This window comes from Malus domestica, chromosome 06 (genome assembly GCF_042453785.1).
Source record: "Malus domestica chromosome 06, GDT2T_hap1".
NCBI lineage: Eukaryota > Viridiplantae > Streptophyta > Magnoliopsida > Rosales > Rosaceae > Malus > Malus domestica.
This window is the reverse complement of record NC_091666.1, coordinates 3,225,260-3,240,544: the sequence shown is the minus strand read 5'-3', so window position 1 is coordinate 3,240,544 and position 15,285 is coordinate 3,225,260. Positions and strand designations below refer to the sequence as shown.

Below are 15,285 nucleotides of genomic sequence, written 5' to 3'. Positions count from 1 at the left end.
AAGCTTCACTTACATAGGAAGATTTAAAGACTTGTTAGAATTCAATCTTGATCTTACCCTAATGCCACTTTCTTGGAGGCCAATATGGAAAGATAGATGAATGTCTAACAAAGCAGGTACCAATGTTGCTTTTATATAAACGATAGAATAATATACACTAGTTCACTTAAACCACGAAAGAAGATTCAAAGACAAGGCATTGTGTATAAGACCTAAGGCCCTTAATTAATTGAACTACAAGTTACTTGCTTCAAATGAACTAAAACTTTTAATGTAGATAATATCAAACGTTGAAAAAACGAAAGAAAGAAAAAAAGAGTAGTGGATACAATCCAACAACATTTCTTTGTAAATTTGTAACCTCTAAATAGCAGATGAAACACAAAACACGAAAACACTGGAAAGAAAAAGAAAGGGAAAAGAAATGGCTCTGAATCTCATCTTCACCTCACACTCCTCCTCCCCTCTCCTCTCCAAAAACCTCCTCAATTCCCCATCCTCATTTCCAACCCCAAAGTTCCAATCTTTCTCTCTCCTCTCCCCAAACCCTAATCCCAAACTCCCCTCCCTCCGCCTACGCGCCTCTCCCTCCGGCGACACCCCCACCGATGGCGACCGCCCCACGAAGATTACTGACGAGTGGGGCGAGAAGGCCGACACGGAGCCGGAGCCCCGGTCCAAACTCTCCGAATCGGACCCTCCGCAGAACGAGGACGAATGGGGAGGCGGAGGAGATGGGGTTGTAGAAGTTGGGAATGGAAGTGCGGCCAAAACTGAGGTTGCCATCGAGGAGAAGGTGGATGGTAAGCTCAGTGAGCTCAAGAGGGGTTTGGTGGACACGGTTTATGGGACTGAATTCGGGTTCCGGGCCGGGTCCGAGGTGAGAGCGGAGGCTTTAGAGTTCGTTAGCCAGTTGGAGGCGGCGAATCCCAACCCGGCTCCGACGGAGAATCCGGGCCTTCTTGATGGCAACTGGGTTTTGCTGTAAGTTCAATTTGTGTCTGTATTTATTTATTTATTTTGCTTAGCCAGTGTTATACGATGAGTCCACGCACAAAACTAAAATAACAGAGACAGACGGATTTTAATTTTCACATGACATTTTTGAACTTAATAACATAATCATCTAGAAATGAGATGAAATGGGCAAAATTTCCATTTGACACATCTAGAGTTCTGCTATACAAATTCGAAGTCGTTTTAAAAAGATTAGTGAAATATGTTTAACAAAGAAAAGCATTTCCAATGACATAGTGTAGTTTTGCTTACCACTCCTAGGGGTTAGTGCCTTGATGGTATTAATGTCCGTTAGATGTGTTTAAATTTCGAGACTTGTGTAGTAGATATTGACCTATTAAATCACCCTCATCTAACAGAAATCAATTTGGTGGTGGTGACCAAAAATATTCTATGTTGTTTAACGCAATAGCATAATTCTTTAAACGTGAGATGAAATGTGCATTTTGGAAAAAGTGGCATGATCATGCTCCAAAGTTCTTTTTATAAATAATTGTCATTGCTCCTGTGAGGCTCTGGGTTTAAGTAATTTTCTCTTGAAGAAGGTTTTTGATTTTTGCCAATCTCTTCCACTAATTGAGCATTTGAAAATGATGAGATGATGCAACATCTGAAGGGTCCCTTTTATAGTTTGCAAAAGGAATTCCAGTTTAACGTTTATCATGTGAGAGACATATATATGACATTTGTGTTCAATTCTGTGATTAATTTCTTTTGTATTATGTTAGGTGTTGTGTAGCCATGCATGGGCTTTATCCTTCTGTTCTTGTAAATAATAATTGAAGTTGCATCTTCAGGATTTCGTAACTACCCTTTGAACTTCTATTTTTGTTGTTATGGTTGGCTTTAGCAGCCTTGCAAAGCGTAACACGTGTGGTAACGACCACATGTATCTCAGACGATATGCTACCGTTGACGGAAACGTTTCTTTTTCTGGTTGCTTTTGACCTGGATGTCTTGAAACAAGTTGACGATTGTCCTTGTGAAATGTTTAATGGTTTCTGTTTCTCTTTTACCCCTCTAGTTATAGAGCAAGTATTTTAGTATACACCAGAGGCTTTCTCTTTCCTTGATCTTGTTTATTTGTTTTCATCTCTTTAAATCAGGTACACTGCATCATCTGAGCTGTTGCCACTACTCGCAGCAGGTGGCACACCGTTGTTGAAGGTAAATAAAATAACCCAAGCGATCAACAGCAGCAGCCTGACTATTTTGAACTCCACCACGCTGTCTAGCCCTTTTGCTAGTTTCTCGTTCAGTGCATCTGCTAGCTTTGAAGTTAGAAGTCCGTCAAGAATCCAGGTATCACTTGCACTCGAATCAGACTGAATAGCATGAAGTTTTTACATGGGTAGATGTGCACCAGAACCTTACTAGTTTACTTCTTTACATATTTAGGTGGAATTCAAGGAAGGCAGCTTTCAGCCTCCGGAGATTAAGTCAAGCGTTGATCTCCCTCAAGAAGTGGAAATCTTTGGGCAGAAAATCAATTTATCACCCGTCCAGCAAACTCTCAATCCTTTGCAGGATGCTGTTGCAGGTATCTCTAGGACCATTTCTGGTCAGCCACCGCTTAAGGTTCCCGTTCCAGGTGAACGGACCAAGTCTTGGCTTCTTATTACATACCTTGATGAGGATCTTCGGATCTCAAGGGGGGATGGTGGTCTTTTTGTGCTTGCTAGAGAAGGGAGCCCGCTTTTATATCAGTAACGTGGTACATTCAGTTTGGTTGTGTCATGACTCATGGATATGAGGTCATATACATATAGTCAAATTCGTATAAGGAAAATGGTGGTATATTTATATTGTGTGCTTGAATATTTTTCAGATATGAAAATGTATCCCTATTTTGTAGCTTCCGCTTCCAGTCTGCATTGCTGAGAGGCCAATGATTAAATGCAGATTAAGGAATAGGGTTGGTTGAATTGCTATGCATCAGTTAGATACATTTCTTCAACATTGTTGTCATTTTTTTATACGAATCTATTTTTGGGGGCCGTTTGATAACTATTTTATATCTTGTATTTATCGTGTAAGTTAAAGAGGAGAATCGCACTGGAGAGACGAGGGAAATGGAAGAGTGGAGGAATGATGGTAGCATATGTAGAAACAAAAGAAAAACTAATGAAAAGAACTTGAAAACTTTGAGTTTTAACGTTAATGACAAAATAAAGGGTAAAGTGAATGGTATCATGATTGACTTTTTAGTGTAAAAATGTGGTTTTTTGTTAAAGTGAACAGTATCAAGAGCTTTTCTTTAAAGTTCCCTAGAGCAAATATAGCAGGAAAGACACGTAAAATGATAAATTAAAATAAAAACGAATTGAATTTGTTTTCAATTTTCAAGGTTTTGTTTCAAATATTTCTCCTCTTCCTCTCACGGCCCTTAGTTGCTCGTCCTTCTTTTGTATACTTTTCTTATATCTTAAGCATAACATTTAAAAATTAAAACTTAAAAACGAAATGATTATTAAACGAGACATGAAGCCGTCTATAAGTCTGTGATAACATTCTCTATGTCCTCTCCCTCCCTCCCTCCACCCACTCACAATATCATATTAAAATATAACAATCCTTGCAACTAAGACTCAACCTGTACCCTACGGGTGCGTTTGTTGCACCGGATTATCTCGAATTGGACTATTTTCAAGGATTAAGCTGGACTGGCTTAGACTAGACTAAGCTGGATTGAACTAGTGAAGCGTTTGGAGCAATGTTGGACTAAAAAACAGGATAATTAACAAATACAATATTATATTATTTAATGCTTGTCCAATAATATTTTACTATTTATTCAACGTTTTTCATTTTTTTCCCCCAAAAAACTAACGTTTTCTAGAAACATCTCTCATATTCTACTTCTGACTTGAAAATAATTAATAAAAAAAAATGCCCTCCTCCTTGTCTTCCTCGTTTGGTTCCGTCCCCATTCTCTTCATTTTCTACCCTTCATTCCTGTAGATTGCAAATCATTCCCATCTCTTCCTTTGACCTCTGTAATCTATACAACCATCATCTCTATCAATAATTTGACTGACTCCATTGATTGGGTATTTCTTGAATTTTTTTTTTCCGGCCATTTGGTCAAGGTGTCGATCAAACAGAATGATGCTTTGAGCTTCATCTGAAACAAAGAAAAGAGTTCTTTATAGATGGGTAGAAGAAGAAGGCAAAGCTCATGGATTTTCTAGGAATTTTCTGTCCGTCCTTAAAGCTAGCCGTCTCGGAATTTTGTGGGAAAAAGGAAGAACAAGCACCGCCAATTGCCTGGCCACGGTGACGCCAGAGAAGAAGAAGGCAAAGCCCAGGGATTGGTGTTGGGGTTTAGTAAGAGAGCTTGGCTCTGGATCTCTGCCTTGTCTCATTTTTAGTCCCCCTTAATACCAAGGTAAAGCACATGACTAGATAGCGTGGTTTAGCGAAGGAGACAACGCCTCCTAGTCGAGGCGAGTCCAGTCCAAGCTAGTCCCTCCTAAGGAGGTGTAACAAACGCCCCCTACAAGTCCAATTATCCAAACCAACCTCCAACCAAAACCAAACCGAAGTGATTCTCCCTCTCTTCATTTTTGGTGCCTTTAAATTCAATATTCAAATTAGAATTAAGAATATAAACAAGGGAAATTTTATTTAAACCCATCTAACCTATTTCTACACCCAACTTACTCTTTACACCTATTTGATTTTTAACTAAACTATTAATATCTCTTTAAACCCAAATTTGATACCTAATATACCCCCATAAACCCAATTCAATATGTGGATTTATTTTTACACCCATTTGATTTTTAGAAGCTCAAGGTTACCTCATCACAGTACATGTGTTGCTGTTTGCTTGGAAAAAAGAAAAGGGGGAACGGGGGGTGATAAGTTTGAAGTTTCACAACCTATCAGTTTCTTGACGAAGACCACAATAAATTGATTTCCGAATAAGAGGATGCATGTCTTCGGTTAGAACCTCAACACCCAACTTCTCCATGTGAGGCCAAATCTGCCAGTACATAATATACAAGGTCAGAGATTCAGTAGTAAAGAATATTAAGCATGTCTATAAAACTTCACCCAAAAATCCAAAGAAAACAAAAATCATACCAGAAACGGGAGGGGGAGGGTCAAAAGGAAAACAAACAAAATAGGGAAGTCGCAAAAAGAACAAGAGAAGCGACACTGTATTTTACCTCGGAAGCATATTGCCTCGAGAATGCCTTGAGATAGCCTAAAGTTGAAAGACACCATTGCTCTTTTTCACCTACATTATAATCATTACTTGTCCTCCCACCACTAAGTTCACTACAAAAGTTAAGAAGACAAGTTAATTACACTTGAATGGCATGTCACACAATGTCGAAACAATTTATTAATTTATGATAACAAAAACAAGATATTTAGGAAAACAAAGGAGACTACACGAAAATAAAGCTAGTCAATTACGAAGGACAACAATAAAGTAATCCGTATCCCAATCTCTCCCCTCCATAAACATCCTTCATCTGCTCTAACCTTGTAGTCAACATGTTTTTCATTTACATGAATATAGGATTTTGTATTTTAGTGAGGGAAAGAAATACCTTTTCTTAGGTATTCCATTCTCATTGTCTACATCCATTGCGGATGATTCTTCAAGGTCAACTGCCATAGAATTTGCATGAATCCCCTTTAATCCCTGCAATGTGACACATTTGGATGCTTCTGGCAGCCGTTCCGTTAACACATATGAACCCCGAGCTCTTGCAAAGTTATAGAGGAGGAATATTAATTCAATTACACAAGTGTAACAGTGGGAAGATAAATTTGATCGTAGGATTTAATTATAGTATTTGAGTTTATTGATGAATTTGAGTTTTATTATTAATTTCATTTTGTACTTAATAGTAATTATGCAATAGGGTAAAATAGACAATTAACATTTAAAATTTTAAGTTGGTGTAAAAAGAGGTTGAATGAGTTTGAATAAAATTTCCTTATAAACAAACATGATTATATATTGAAGGAAGAAAAAAAAAGTGCGGAAATCGTTTTTCATTAACGATTGCAGCATATTTTGAAGGAGAAACCCAAAACATGATGACTTAAATAAAACATATTTATCGCTATTGTGTTATATTTCAATTTAATAATACAATGTTGATGTAAATTTTATTCCACAAGACCTTATATTAATAGACAAAAAACGTGAAACGTCAGGATGGCAGTTAACCCTTCCTCCCAAGTCCCAATCTCAAAGCACACCAACCCAATTCCCAACTTGTCCAAAAAGACAGACGTGCGCGGGTGTCGAGTCACACTTTTCGTCACGTAATTTCCGCCACTCTCACCGCATTTTACAAGCCCAAAAAGACTTTCTTCATATATTTCTTTATATTTTGATCATATTATTCTCATCTCTGTGTGTTGTGGATGATCATACATCGGAACCGGATCCGATATTTGGGTCAAAGGCTCTGAATCGAGATCAGCAATTGATTCCACCCAAAAAGGAGGAGAAAAAGTCCGACATTCAAGGAGCTATTGACCAATCAAATTTGGATCCGGCTTCTTTCTTTTACGAGCGATATTCTACACTAAATTCATCTCAACTAAGGGGGAGGGAGATTCGAACCCGAGCATTTGGTCATGAGCAACAAGCAGCCAGTGAAGCTGGACGACGACCAAATCGCGGACCTGCGGGAAATATTCCGCTCGTTTGATCGAAACAACGACGGAAGCCTAACGCAGCTGGAGCTGGGGTCGCTTCTCCGCTCACTGGGGTTGAAGCCGGGGCCGGAGCAGCTCGATGCCTTGATCCAGAAGGCAGACACAAACAGCAATGGCCTCGTGGAGTTTTCCGAGTTCGTAGGGCTGGTAGCGCCGGAGCTTCTCTCAGCCAAGTCTCCTTACACGGAGGACCAGCTGAGGCAGTTGTTTCGGATGTTCGATAGGGACGGCAATGGATTCATCACGGCAGCTGAGCTGGCGCACTCCATGGCGAAACTGGGGCACGCTCTTACGGCGGAGGAGTTGACAGGGATGATCAAGGAGGCGGATACGGATGGCGATGGAAGAATCAATTTCCAGGAGTTTGCTCACGCCATTACTTCCGCCGCTTTCGATAATTCTTGGTCTTAGACTCTTAGACGTGATCATCATCCTTCATCCATCCATCGATTTTCTTTAATTTCAGGTATATAGTTAATTTGTCTCTTCAGTTTTCGTGTTTTATTATTTCGTTTGATTGTTTGCATGCAATGTGATGTGATTTTTGGGGTGTTGTGGATCAGAGAGAGTTGCCTCCATTGATCTCGGCTTAACTTCTTACGTTCTTATTGCCTAATTATAATTTTGTAATTAGGTTAGGAGTAGCGAGGGAGCAAGCATGATCTTTAATTGGGAAATTTTTGAAATGTCAACTTATACATTTTTTTAATTTGTCATATGAACTAAATTTGAAGCGATCTATTTACCAATTTCTAAAATTATTAATTTGTCATTTCACTCTAATTCCGTTAAGTTTTTCATTCAAAATAAATCATATGTTATTTGAATTTCTGACCTTTCACCATCTTAGGGTTGTGGTGCTCAGCTGTCTTAAACGTTTACAGCTCATAGAAATCTATAATCCTTGAGTTGTTTTCTTAATAGAAACTAAAACGACGAAGAGATAAACAAAGTTCTCAAAGCACTAAAAGTTCAAAAACCATAAAATTATTGAGCCTAAAGCACTTAACTGTAGCTTGTAAATTTTACATTCGACTTGTGGGACACATGAGTATTGTACTAAATACACTAAGGTGTGATATGATATTTGTGCTTAAATAGGTTTACCATAGAAAGGGTGCTCAATAACTTGCTCCATTTTACTTCCAACGATTTGTTGCTTCTTAACAAATTTAATCTCTTATGTCAAGTTTTCGTTTTGATATAAAAGGAATATTAATACTCGAGGAATACATTTGTCTATTTACTGCCAAACAGCTAAGGCTAGTCATTTTATTTTTCCAGATTGTCATCTATTTTTACGCAATGATATTCGGGACCACAACTTGCAAGTCCAATTTACGATTTTCGTAATTCTATTGCAATAAATTAGTCAATCAATTAATCTGCACAATAGTAATAGTTGTGGAAAATTACAAATAGTTATGCGATCGTTGAGATTTAAACAATTTATAACAACTTGTTCGTTGCTTATATTGTCTCAAATAAAGACCAAATTTAGGAACTCTTGTATGTGATACCTCGCATCAGTTCAATACATTGCTCAAGTAGTTTTAAAGGATAATGTGTTTTTCATTTACGAATGACTCACAGCTTTGGCTCTTCCTTATAAGTGTAGAACTCTTTGCATTTAAAATCCAACTACATCCAAGGGTTCATTCTCTAAGAAAATAAAAAATTACTCGTTCTTTCCACCATTATAGCTGGACTAAACATGTTTTCAAATGTGGTTATTTTGCTTTTGGCGGGTTGCGTATTTCCAACGTTGATGCATTTGGAATTTTGGATTACTCGTCAGTCGTGGTTGAGTGCAAAAAACATTTTAGCATAAAGTATACATTCGACGTGTACAACTATATTTTCCTAGGGTGGAAGATTGGTGACAACAACTGTTAGGCCCTTGTAGCGTTGGGAAGACCGTGCCATAATATTTTTGTGAACAACACTTTTACTTATAAATACTATTGCAACAAAAATGTCATTTAAGTCAGGACTGATCGAGCATTTAACCATTGTATTATTGCAACTTCCGTCCCACCTCCTTTTTCTCTCTCTTAAACTGATAATTAAAGGACTAATAAATTTGTCAGATGTTTGATGAGTTAAAATAAATTTGTATATATTTGCTTTGTTGACTTAGTACGAATTCATTTTGTTGCTTAAAATTGAAAATAACGTATTTTATGTTTAAAGGAATGAACAATACAATAGTAATAAAACAACTACCATGCCAATCTAAAAACTTTCGTAAAATATCACAAGTAATGGATCAATTTTATATTTTTTGGGCCTTTACTCATGTATAACATTCAGTTAAACTATACCGCGTAGGGGTGGGTTCGGTTTAAATCGGTTCGGTTCATTTTTTTCGGTTTTTTTCAGTTCGGTTCTGTTTCGGTTTGGTTTCGGTTTTTGGTTTTTTTTTTTTTTCAAAAAATGAAAAACATTGAAATTTTAAATTTTAACATTTCCAACACAATCATAACATAAGCATTCTAACTATAATCAAAGACAATGAAAATAAACATTTAAAGTTGAACTAAAATCATCAATCAAGTCTTCCAAAGTCCAAACTAACAACCTCACAACACAAAAATCGTACAAATGACTTAGAAAAGTTAAATTGTATGATGTTGTTCAAAGATCAGGGTTGTTTGCTTGTAACTGCATGTTGACAACTTGATTAGTAAAAGTAATGCGTTGGTGGATTTATTTAGTGTGTTGGATTCTTTTCCATCACAAATTACCCAAGTAATCTACCCGAAATAAATATTTATGGATTGTGTTACATGTTATATGAGAGTAGATTTGGAAAAGAAAGTTGGGGCAGAAGTAGACAGTGCTATGGAGATGGATGTAGGTACTTCAGGATGAGATTTGGTTCCAGAACCTTATATGGGGGAGAAATAATAGATTATGGTTTAGAGTTTTTATAGGTCTTTTTAAAATATTTTGAGCTTAAAGTTTGGCAACACATTGGGTTTAGCACATTTTAACTTACAAATTGGGTTTAGAAAATAATACCCAAAACAAATAATTAAATAAAAAAATTAATTTAATTAATTCGGTTCGGTTCAATTTGGTTTCTAGATCACTAAAATCGAACCAAACCAAAAGAATTCGGTTCGGTTCGGTTTTTTCGATTCAGTTCGGTTTTTTCGTTCGGTTGGGTTTTTTCGGTTTCGGTTCGGTTCCGTTTTCGGTTTTCGGTTTTTTGAACCCACTCCTAATACCGCGTATTAATGTGTTATGCTTATTTTTGTTGAAACTTATACTGCTTGTCTAAATTCAGGCATTTACGGAGCCATTGTCGAGTATACTACTACTCGTATGATAGCGATATTCCTTGTAACAGCCATACATGTCTTCTTTGTTGTTTCCAGATCTAAGCTAAGAAGATGAAAACTTCACAAACTTAGCCCAACAGCAATGGAACATTCAACACCGAAACAATTGAGATATCACTGCCCATTCACAGCTAGTTTCATGAAATAATATGATCTATGAAACATTCCGAAATCACTACCACCCCCCCCCCCCCCTCCCTCTTCAACATACATGAAACATTGTGGATTACCGATTCCACTCCGATCTAAGACACCAAACAAGGTCTTAATGTAAAACGAGCACTTAAATCACCGATAAAAGGGGATAGAAAAGTGAATTAGAAATGATGCAGAAAAACAAAACAAGGTAATCAGTATCTGATCATTTCAGAAACACTTGGATTCGGCTCCAAAGAAATGAAAAGAAACTAAAAGTGGGGGAAATACTGTCATCAAGCTTTCTTCTTTTTGGATTTTAACATGACATATCCAATGAAAATGCATAAAAAGCAGAGAAGCACCATGCCAGCAAACACAGGTATTAGTATGGCGTACTCTTGTGGGAGGAAATACCGGTGGATGAAGTGATCGTTGTTTACAAACGGCTGAAACACAAATGACGGTAAATATATCAACAAACAGACAACATCAGGTTAACTAAGTGTGGGAAGCAATAAAGCATTTGATTTGAGAAGGAAGTACAACTGACCAGGATAATCACCCAAAATGTGTAATAAGTGAATATTGACAAACTGATGTAGGATAACAGAAATCCAACGGCCTTGTCCGCCAATTCCATTGTCGTGATGTTTGTGGCTTCTGGTACCTACAATTCAAAAGACGATGAGGATCTGGATCTTCCTATGAAGAAGAAAAAACTTTTAACAAACAATTACATCATATTTATATCCGTTGAGGATCGGCATATTCCTGTGAAATAGAAAACACTTTCAACAAACAATAACGGGCTTGTCTGGAACAGCTTTTTAAATGACTGAAAGCGTTTTTAAAGAAAAAGTTTTTGGGTTCCAAAAGCTTAAAGTGCTTATTATGCGTTTCTTGCATGAAGAAACAGAGTGCCCGTTCAGGATTCACTTGCCATTTTACTAAGGATGGGTTATAAAAGCGCTTTCAGCCAATTAAAAAACACTTTCAAACCAGCCCCCTACCTAATATTTTTATATCCGTATCAATATACAATCTCCATAAGCACTCGTATTTCAGATTAACAAGAGATTAATAATTCCAATTCTAAAAATCCTTAGACCTGATTTTGGTTTTATACCATGAAGAACATGACAGGAAGCTAGCTTAAAATTCTCAGAAAAATGAAGAAAAAAAGACTCAGAAGTATATCAATTTAGAGAAAATTAAAAAAAATCATATTAAGAAGACAACCAAGGTTCAATCAGTCCTACGCTCAATTTTAGAATCAACCAACATTGATTCATGGGATTTTTCAATCCTAAATCCCTAAATTATAGCTCAATTGAATCCCTAAATCCCTAGATTAGACATGAATAGAAAAACACCTTAATTCTTAAATCCCTAGATCAGAAATTCGAAGCGTCTTACAAATTAAATTAAATTAAATTAGAACAAAAGGAAGATGAAGACGAAGGAAAAACGAAACCTGTAAATGGGGGAGAGGGACGATATGGCTACTGAGTTGGTCTGAAAGTCTGGAAAAATGGAGGACGACTACGCTCTCGAGACGCAAGGGACCCCTTTCACACGTCTGGACTAAAGATCAGAAATTCGAACCGTCACCTACTTTTTCTTTCGGCCCAAAACTTTGGATTTTCTATTCCAAAAACACACACAATTACAAACTCTTTTATTTTTTTTCTTTCACTTTAATGTTCTACTTAATTACAAGTCCTCGTTACTTGACTTGGCACAAACAAACTCATCTTCACTACAATCAGTTTCAATAGATACTTAGTGAAGTCTCTAAACATTTGGTTTCATGTCTTATTTGTTAAGGTGCATAATTATTTGCGCTTTTAATGTAAAGTTATCTCGCATTAGACATGAGTCACACCATAAAATTTTTCCGAAAAAAAATTTTAGCGCCTTAAGTCATTTCATACCAAATCGTATAAGTCATTCAATATTAAAATTTTGAGGCACACGTTTTCAATAAATTGTGGAGTGTCAAGAAAAAATCGGATACAAAAAAAGGTCAAATCGAGCCATGTCCTGTGTACCAAACTCTACCACTCAATACTAACAAGTAACAAGGGCCAAAAGTAGCATCAACCAACAAACTCCTCCCGAGGGAAGCAAAAATAGCATCAGCTCGGAAGCAAAGCAACGCAACGCAACGCCAATCAACCTCGTTAAACTTCACGGGTTATACTGAAATTCGAACTGGTTAGAAATGCAGCTCCAAAGTTAATCTCCAACCAGCCTCCTTCAATCACCGTCGCCCGTCAGGCCAAGTGTAAGAGTGGCGACTGGGGAGGTATTCACTATTTCAGTACACATGAACATGAGAACTTCGCTGACTATGGTCTGAACCAACAATTATGAATTAAAATCTCCTTAATTTAATTACAAAATCATCGTGATCGTGTCCTGTGCTACTATAGCTTCCCAACAATAAACAAAAAGAACAAAGAACAACAACCAAACAATTGTGCTTGTAGTTTGTTCCAGAAAATGAATAGACAAAAAACTTATCTGAAAGCAGATTTTGAGAAACAACAGTCAGCTCAACTTCAGAGGAACCGTATCACATCCTCATAACCTATCGCTCCTTAATCCGATCTCAACATTGTTTCGCTACTATGAAAACACAAAGGGCAAGTACCTCTGTCCCATCATTTTTGCAGCATCCACTGCATTATATCATTTCGTATAACTCCCCCAAACCCGCCTGTACTGTAGTTTGATCTTAATGGTTGAGGCGCGTTCATGCATAAGTGGCGGTAGTGGGTCATATTCCCAGAAGGTTTTTGTGATCTCATCATCATTGTAATTGGAGGCAACGGTTTAGACCACATATTTGTCATTGTTGAAAACAATTGTCTGTCAGAGTCCTGATTTCTGGTTATCTGAGTGCTTCCAGGAGTTTTGAGCTGGGAGGAGTTTACCTGCTTTGTAATACTCATGCTAGACTTAGAACCAGTGGGAGGTTTGTCCAGGGGACGCCGAATCTCAGCTTCAGGTTTCATCCGATCGAGCCAGCGCAGGATCCGGTTACCAAGATTTCTACCAACTTCTATGTCTCGTTGCTGAACGTTCTTGTGAACCTTGACAACTACATCAAACACAGCACGTGTTCGCCTTTGAATGAAAGAAAAACACAATGGCTGCATCTGTTATAAACTAATAGCAAAAATGATAAACAGTAATTGTTTAACGGACAACTATTGCAATATCATAGTGAGCGAGAAAAGAGACGGGACGGTAGCAACAAATAAACATCACTGACCAATGCCCTCAAATCCTACAGCTAATTAAACATCTCATTAATCAAGGCTCTAATGCTGTATATCTACTGGTGAGCAGTGTATTCGTGCTAAATATTCAAATTAACCGTCCAGGATACCAAACGCTTATCAAATCTTTTTGTTTTTTGGGTCGAAAAATGCTGATCTATCCCGCAAGGCCGAACTACATGAAGTTTAAACAACAAAGGCTTATCCCACTAAGGTATGGCCGGCTCTATGAATCTTAGAACGCCACTGCGCTCGGTTTTGAGCCAAGTCTCCCTTTAGCTCCAAGTACTCCATGTCTTTTCTTAAAGTCTTTTTCCAAGTCTTCCTAGACCTTCCTCTATCCCTTTTGCCCTAAGTCTCTATCTAATAATTGCATTTTCTAACCGGAGCATCAAAGATGTTAGCAACCTTAAAGTGTTCAATGCAACGAAACTAATGTGGATGGCGGAATGCCCCCATATCCTATTATTCGTTTTATAAACTAATTCGGCGTAATCTAGGCAATGCTTCACCAACTTCCCAACAGCAATGGAACATTCAACAACGAAACAAATGAGAGATAAATCACTGCACATTCACAGCTAATTTCATGACATAATAAGATCTTCGACACATTCCAAAATCATATAACACAATCAAAACAATTCCAAAGCTTAAAACAAACACAAATCTGCCTACATTTCGGTGAGAAACTAACGAAATCACATACAACTTTTTTAAATCAAATTTTCAAGAAAATAATACACAAATTACATGGAATACATGTTTTTTTTTTTTATCAGTTCTAATGGTTTGATTAATTCACGCATCAAACTCTAGAGAAATCAAAATATTTCAAATAAAATCCTAAAAAAAAAAAAGAGAAAAAGAAATAGAAATACCTGTGAGCAAATTCACGGATCTTAGGGTGGTTAGGGCCGATGAGGCGGCGCTGAATCTTGAGGGCGAGTCTGTAAGTGCGGCGGAGCCCCAAGAAATAGGCGGTGCCTAATGTGATCTCCCAAAGCACCATTCTTTTGAACGTTTGATCGATTTTTTGTCGCTGTTTCTGAGTTTTTCTCTGGTTTTATTTGTAGGTTTTCGTTTCTCGCAAGTTTTCCCTCTGCTTCGCGTCATTGCGTACGTGGGGATGCTCAACATCTCATTTGATCTCAACCGTTCGTTACATCGAATCGGTTCTGTTCGGTTGATGGGCTTTTTTTATACTGAAAGCCCCAAATGAGTGATTAAAATTTCAGGCCCACATTCAGCCTTCCAACTTCTTATTTCTTGAGGGAGTGATTCTATTGACCCCCAATGAGGGTCTTAGCCACCCATGTTATAGTCAATTTGAGAGTAAAACTGCATGTACGGGTGGGGAAAAAACCGGCAAACCGAAAAATCAAGTGAAAAGAATTTGGTTCACCCAAACAAACTTCTCAAGCAAGGACTAGAAATCGAACCTAACCAGTTCAAGTCGGTTTGGTTCTTGCTTTTTTTTTTTTCTCAAATAACACATAATCTACCATCCTATGATAGGTATGACAACGCAAGCCTTTAAACCATTTTCTAAAAAAAGTGAATACTTTTCAAGATCACTAACCTAGTGCGTTGATGTGCCTATATTGTGGATGCAAATTTCCGTTAGAGAGCTTGGCAAATTATTTAGGGCTTGAGCCTGATAGTTGTGGACTTTAGCATCTTCAGCGGGCTGGTCTGCTCAGCCCATTAGGGTTGAGATGAAGGAATAATTTTGTTTATTTGAAGATCATTTGACAAACACATGCATGAAATTTAACTTTAATGGTAGTTACTAGATTAAATTG

At 37.5% G+C, this 15,285-nt stretch overlaps 5 protein-coding genes across 7 annotated transcripts; 2 read left to right on the top strand and 3 right to left on the bottom strand.

Moving 5' to 3' along the window:
* The first annotated feature begins 247 nt into the window (after positions 1–247).
* On the top strand, positions 248–2,942 carry LOC103436842 (plastoglobulin-1, chloroplastic). Its single transcript, XM_008375286.4, has 3 exons — positions 248–984; positions 2,124–2,319; positions 2,416–2,942. The coding sequence occupies exons 1-3, from the start codon at positions 425–427 to the stop codon at positions 2,725–2,727; spliced, it is 1,068 nt and encodes a 355-aa protein (XP_008373508.1). The 5' UTR covers positions 248–424; the 3' UTR covers positions 2,728–2,942.
* A 1,875-nt stretch (positions 2,943–4,817) lies between these two features.
* Positions 4,818–5,721, bottom strand: LOC139196733 (nuclear cap-binding protein subunit 1-like). Its single transcript, XM_070823071.1, has 3 exons — positions 5,583–5,721; positions 5,193–5,304; positions 4,818–5,005 (listed from the first exon to the last, which is right to left on the bottom strand). Exons 1-3 carry the CDS (start codon positions 5,648–5,650, stop codon positions 4,895–4,897), a joined length of 291 nt encoding a protein of 96 aa, XP_070679172.1. The 5' UTR covers positions 5,651–5,721; the 3' UTR covers positions 4,818–4,894.
* Positions 5,722–6,258: 537 nt separating this feature from the next.
* LOC103436843 (probable calcium-binding protein CML11) lies at positions 6,259–8,313 on the top strand. 2 transcript variants are annotated; one of them, XM_070823380.1, is made up of 2 exons: positions 6,259–7,174; positions 7,993–8,313. In XM_070823380.1, the coding sequence occupies exon 1, from the start codon at positions 6,628–6,630 to the stop codon at positions 7,117–7,119; it is 492 nt and encodes a 163-aa protein (XP_070679481.1). In that variant the 5' UTR covers positions 6,259–6,627; the 3' UTR covers positions 7,120–7,174; positions 7,993–8,313. The 2 variants fall into 2 exon arrangements, with proteins under 2 accessions (XP_070679481.1, XP_028960259.1); XM_029104426.2 differs by lacking the exon at positions 7,993–8,313 and adding an exon at positions 7,343–7,445.
* A 2,007-nt stretch (positions 8,314–10,320) lies between these two features.
* LOC103436846 (dolichol-phosphate mannose synthase subunit 2-like) lies at positions 10,321–14,500 on the bottom strand. Of its 2 annotated transcripts, none has more exons than XM_008375292.4 (3): positions 14,362–14,500; positions 10,744–10,860; positions 10,321–10,639 (listed from the first exon to the last, which is right to left on the bottom strand). In XM_008375292.4, the coding sequence occupies exons 2-3, from the start codon at positions 10,831–10,833 to the stop codon at positions 10,487–10,489; spliced, it is 243 nt and encodes an 80-aa protein (XP_008373514.3). In that variant the 5' UTR covers positions 10,834–10,860; positions 14,362–14,500; the 3' UTR covers positions 10,321–10,486. The 2 variants fall into 2 exon arrangements, with proteins under 2 accessions (XP_008373514.3, XP_008373513.3); XM_008375291.4 differs by lacking the exon at positions 14,362–14,500 and adding an exon at positions 11,668–11,847.
* On the bottom strand, positions 12,546–14,599 carry LOC103436845 (uncharacterized). Its single transcript, XM_008375290.4, has 2 exons — positions 14,362–14,599; positions 12,546–13,325 (listed from the first exon to the last, which is right to left on the bottom strand). Exons 1-2 carry the CDS (start codon positions 14,490–14,492, stop codon positions 12,860–12,862), a joined length of 597 nt encoding a protein of 198 aa, XP_008373512.1. The 5' UTR covers positions 14,493–14,599; the 3' UTR covers positions 12,546–12,859.
* Between the last annotated feature and the right edge of the window lie 686 nt (positions 14,600–15,285).

Coding starts and splice junctions, on each gene's coding strand:
- LOC103436842 (XM_008375286.4), top strand. CDS start 425: ATGGCTCTGAATCTCATCTTCACCTCACACTCCTCCTCCCCTCTCCTC. Junction 985..2,123: donor GATGGCAACTGGGTTTTGCT/GTAAGTTCAATT, acceptor TCTTTAAATCAG/GTACACTGCATCATCTGAGC. Junction 2,320..2,415: donor GAAGTCCGTCAAGAATCCAG/GTATCACTTGCA, acceptor TTACATATTTAG/GTGGAATTCAAGGAAGGCAG.
- LOC139196733 (XM_070823071.1), bottom strand. CDS start 5,650: ATGGCAGTTGACCTTGAAGAATCATCCGCAATGGATGTAGACAATGAG. Junction 5,305..5,582: donor AATGGAATACCTAAGAAAAG/GTATTTCTTTCC, acceptor TAACTTTTGTAG/TGAACTTAGTGGTGGGAGGA. Junction 5,006..5,192: donor CGAGGCAATATGCTTCCGAG/GTAAAATACAGT, acceptor ATGTACTGGCAG/ATTTGGCCTCACATGGAGAA.
- LOC103436843 (XM_070823380.1), top strand. CDS start 6,628: ATGAGCAACAAGCAGCCAGTGAAGCTGGACGACGACCAAATCGCGGAC.
- LOC103436846 (XM_008375292.4), bottom strand. CDS start 10,833: ATGGAATTGGCGGACAAGGCCGTTGGATTTCTGTTATCCTACATCAGT. Junction 10,640..10,743: donor CATTTTGGGTGATTATCCTG/GTCAGTTGTACT, acceptor TTTGTGTTTCAG/CCGTTTGTAAACAACGATCA.
- LOC103436845 (XM_008375290.4), bottom strand. CDS start 14,492: ATGGTGCTTTGGGAGATCACATTAGGCACCGCCTATTTCTTGGGGCTC. Junction 13,326..14,361: donor ATCCGTGAATTTGCTCACAG/GTATTTCTATTT, acceptor TTTCATTCAAAG/GCGAACACGTGCTGTGTTTG.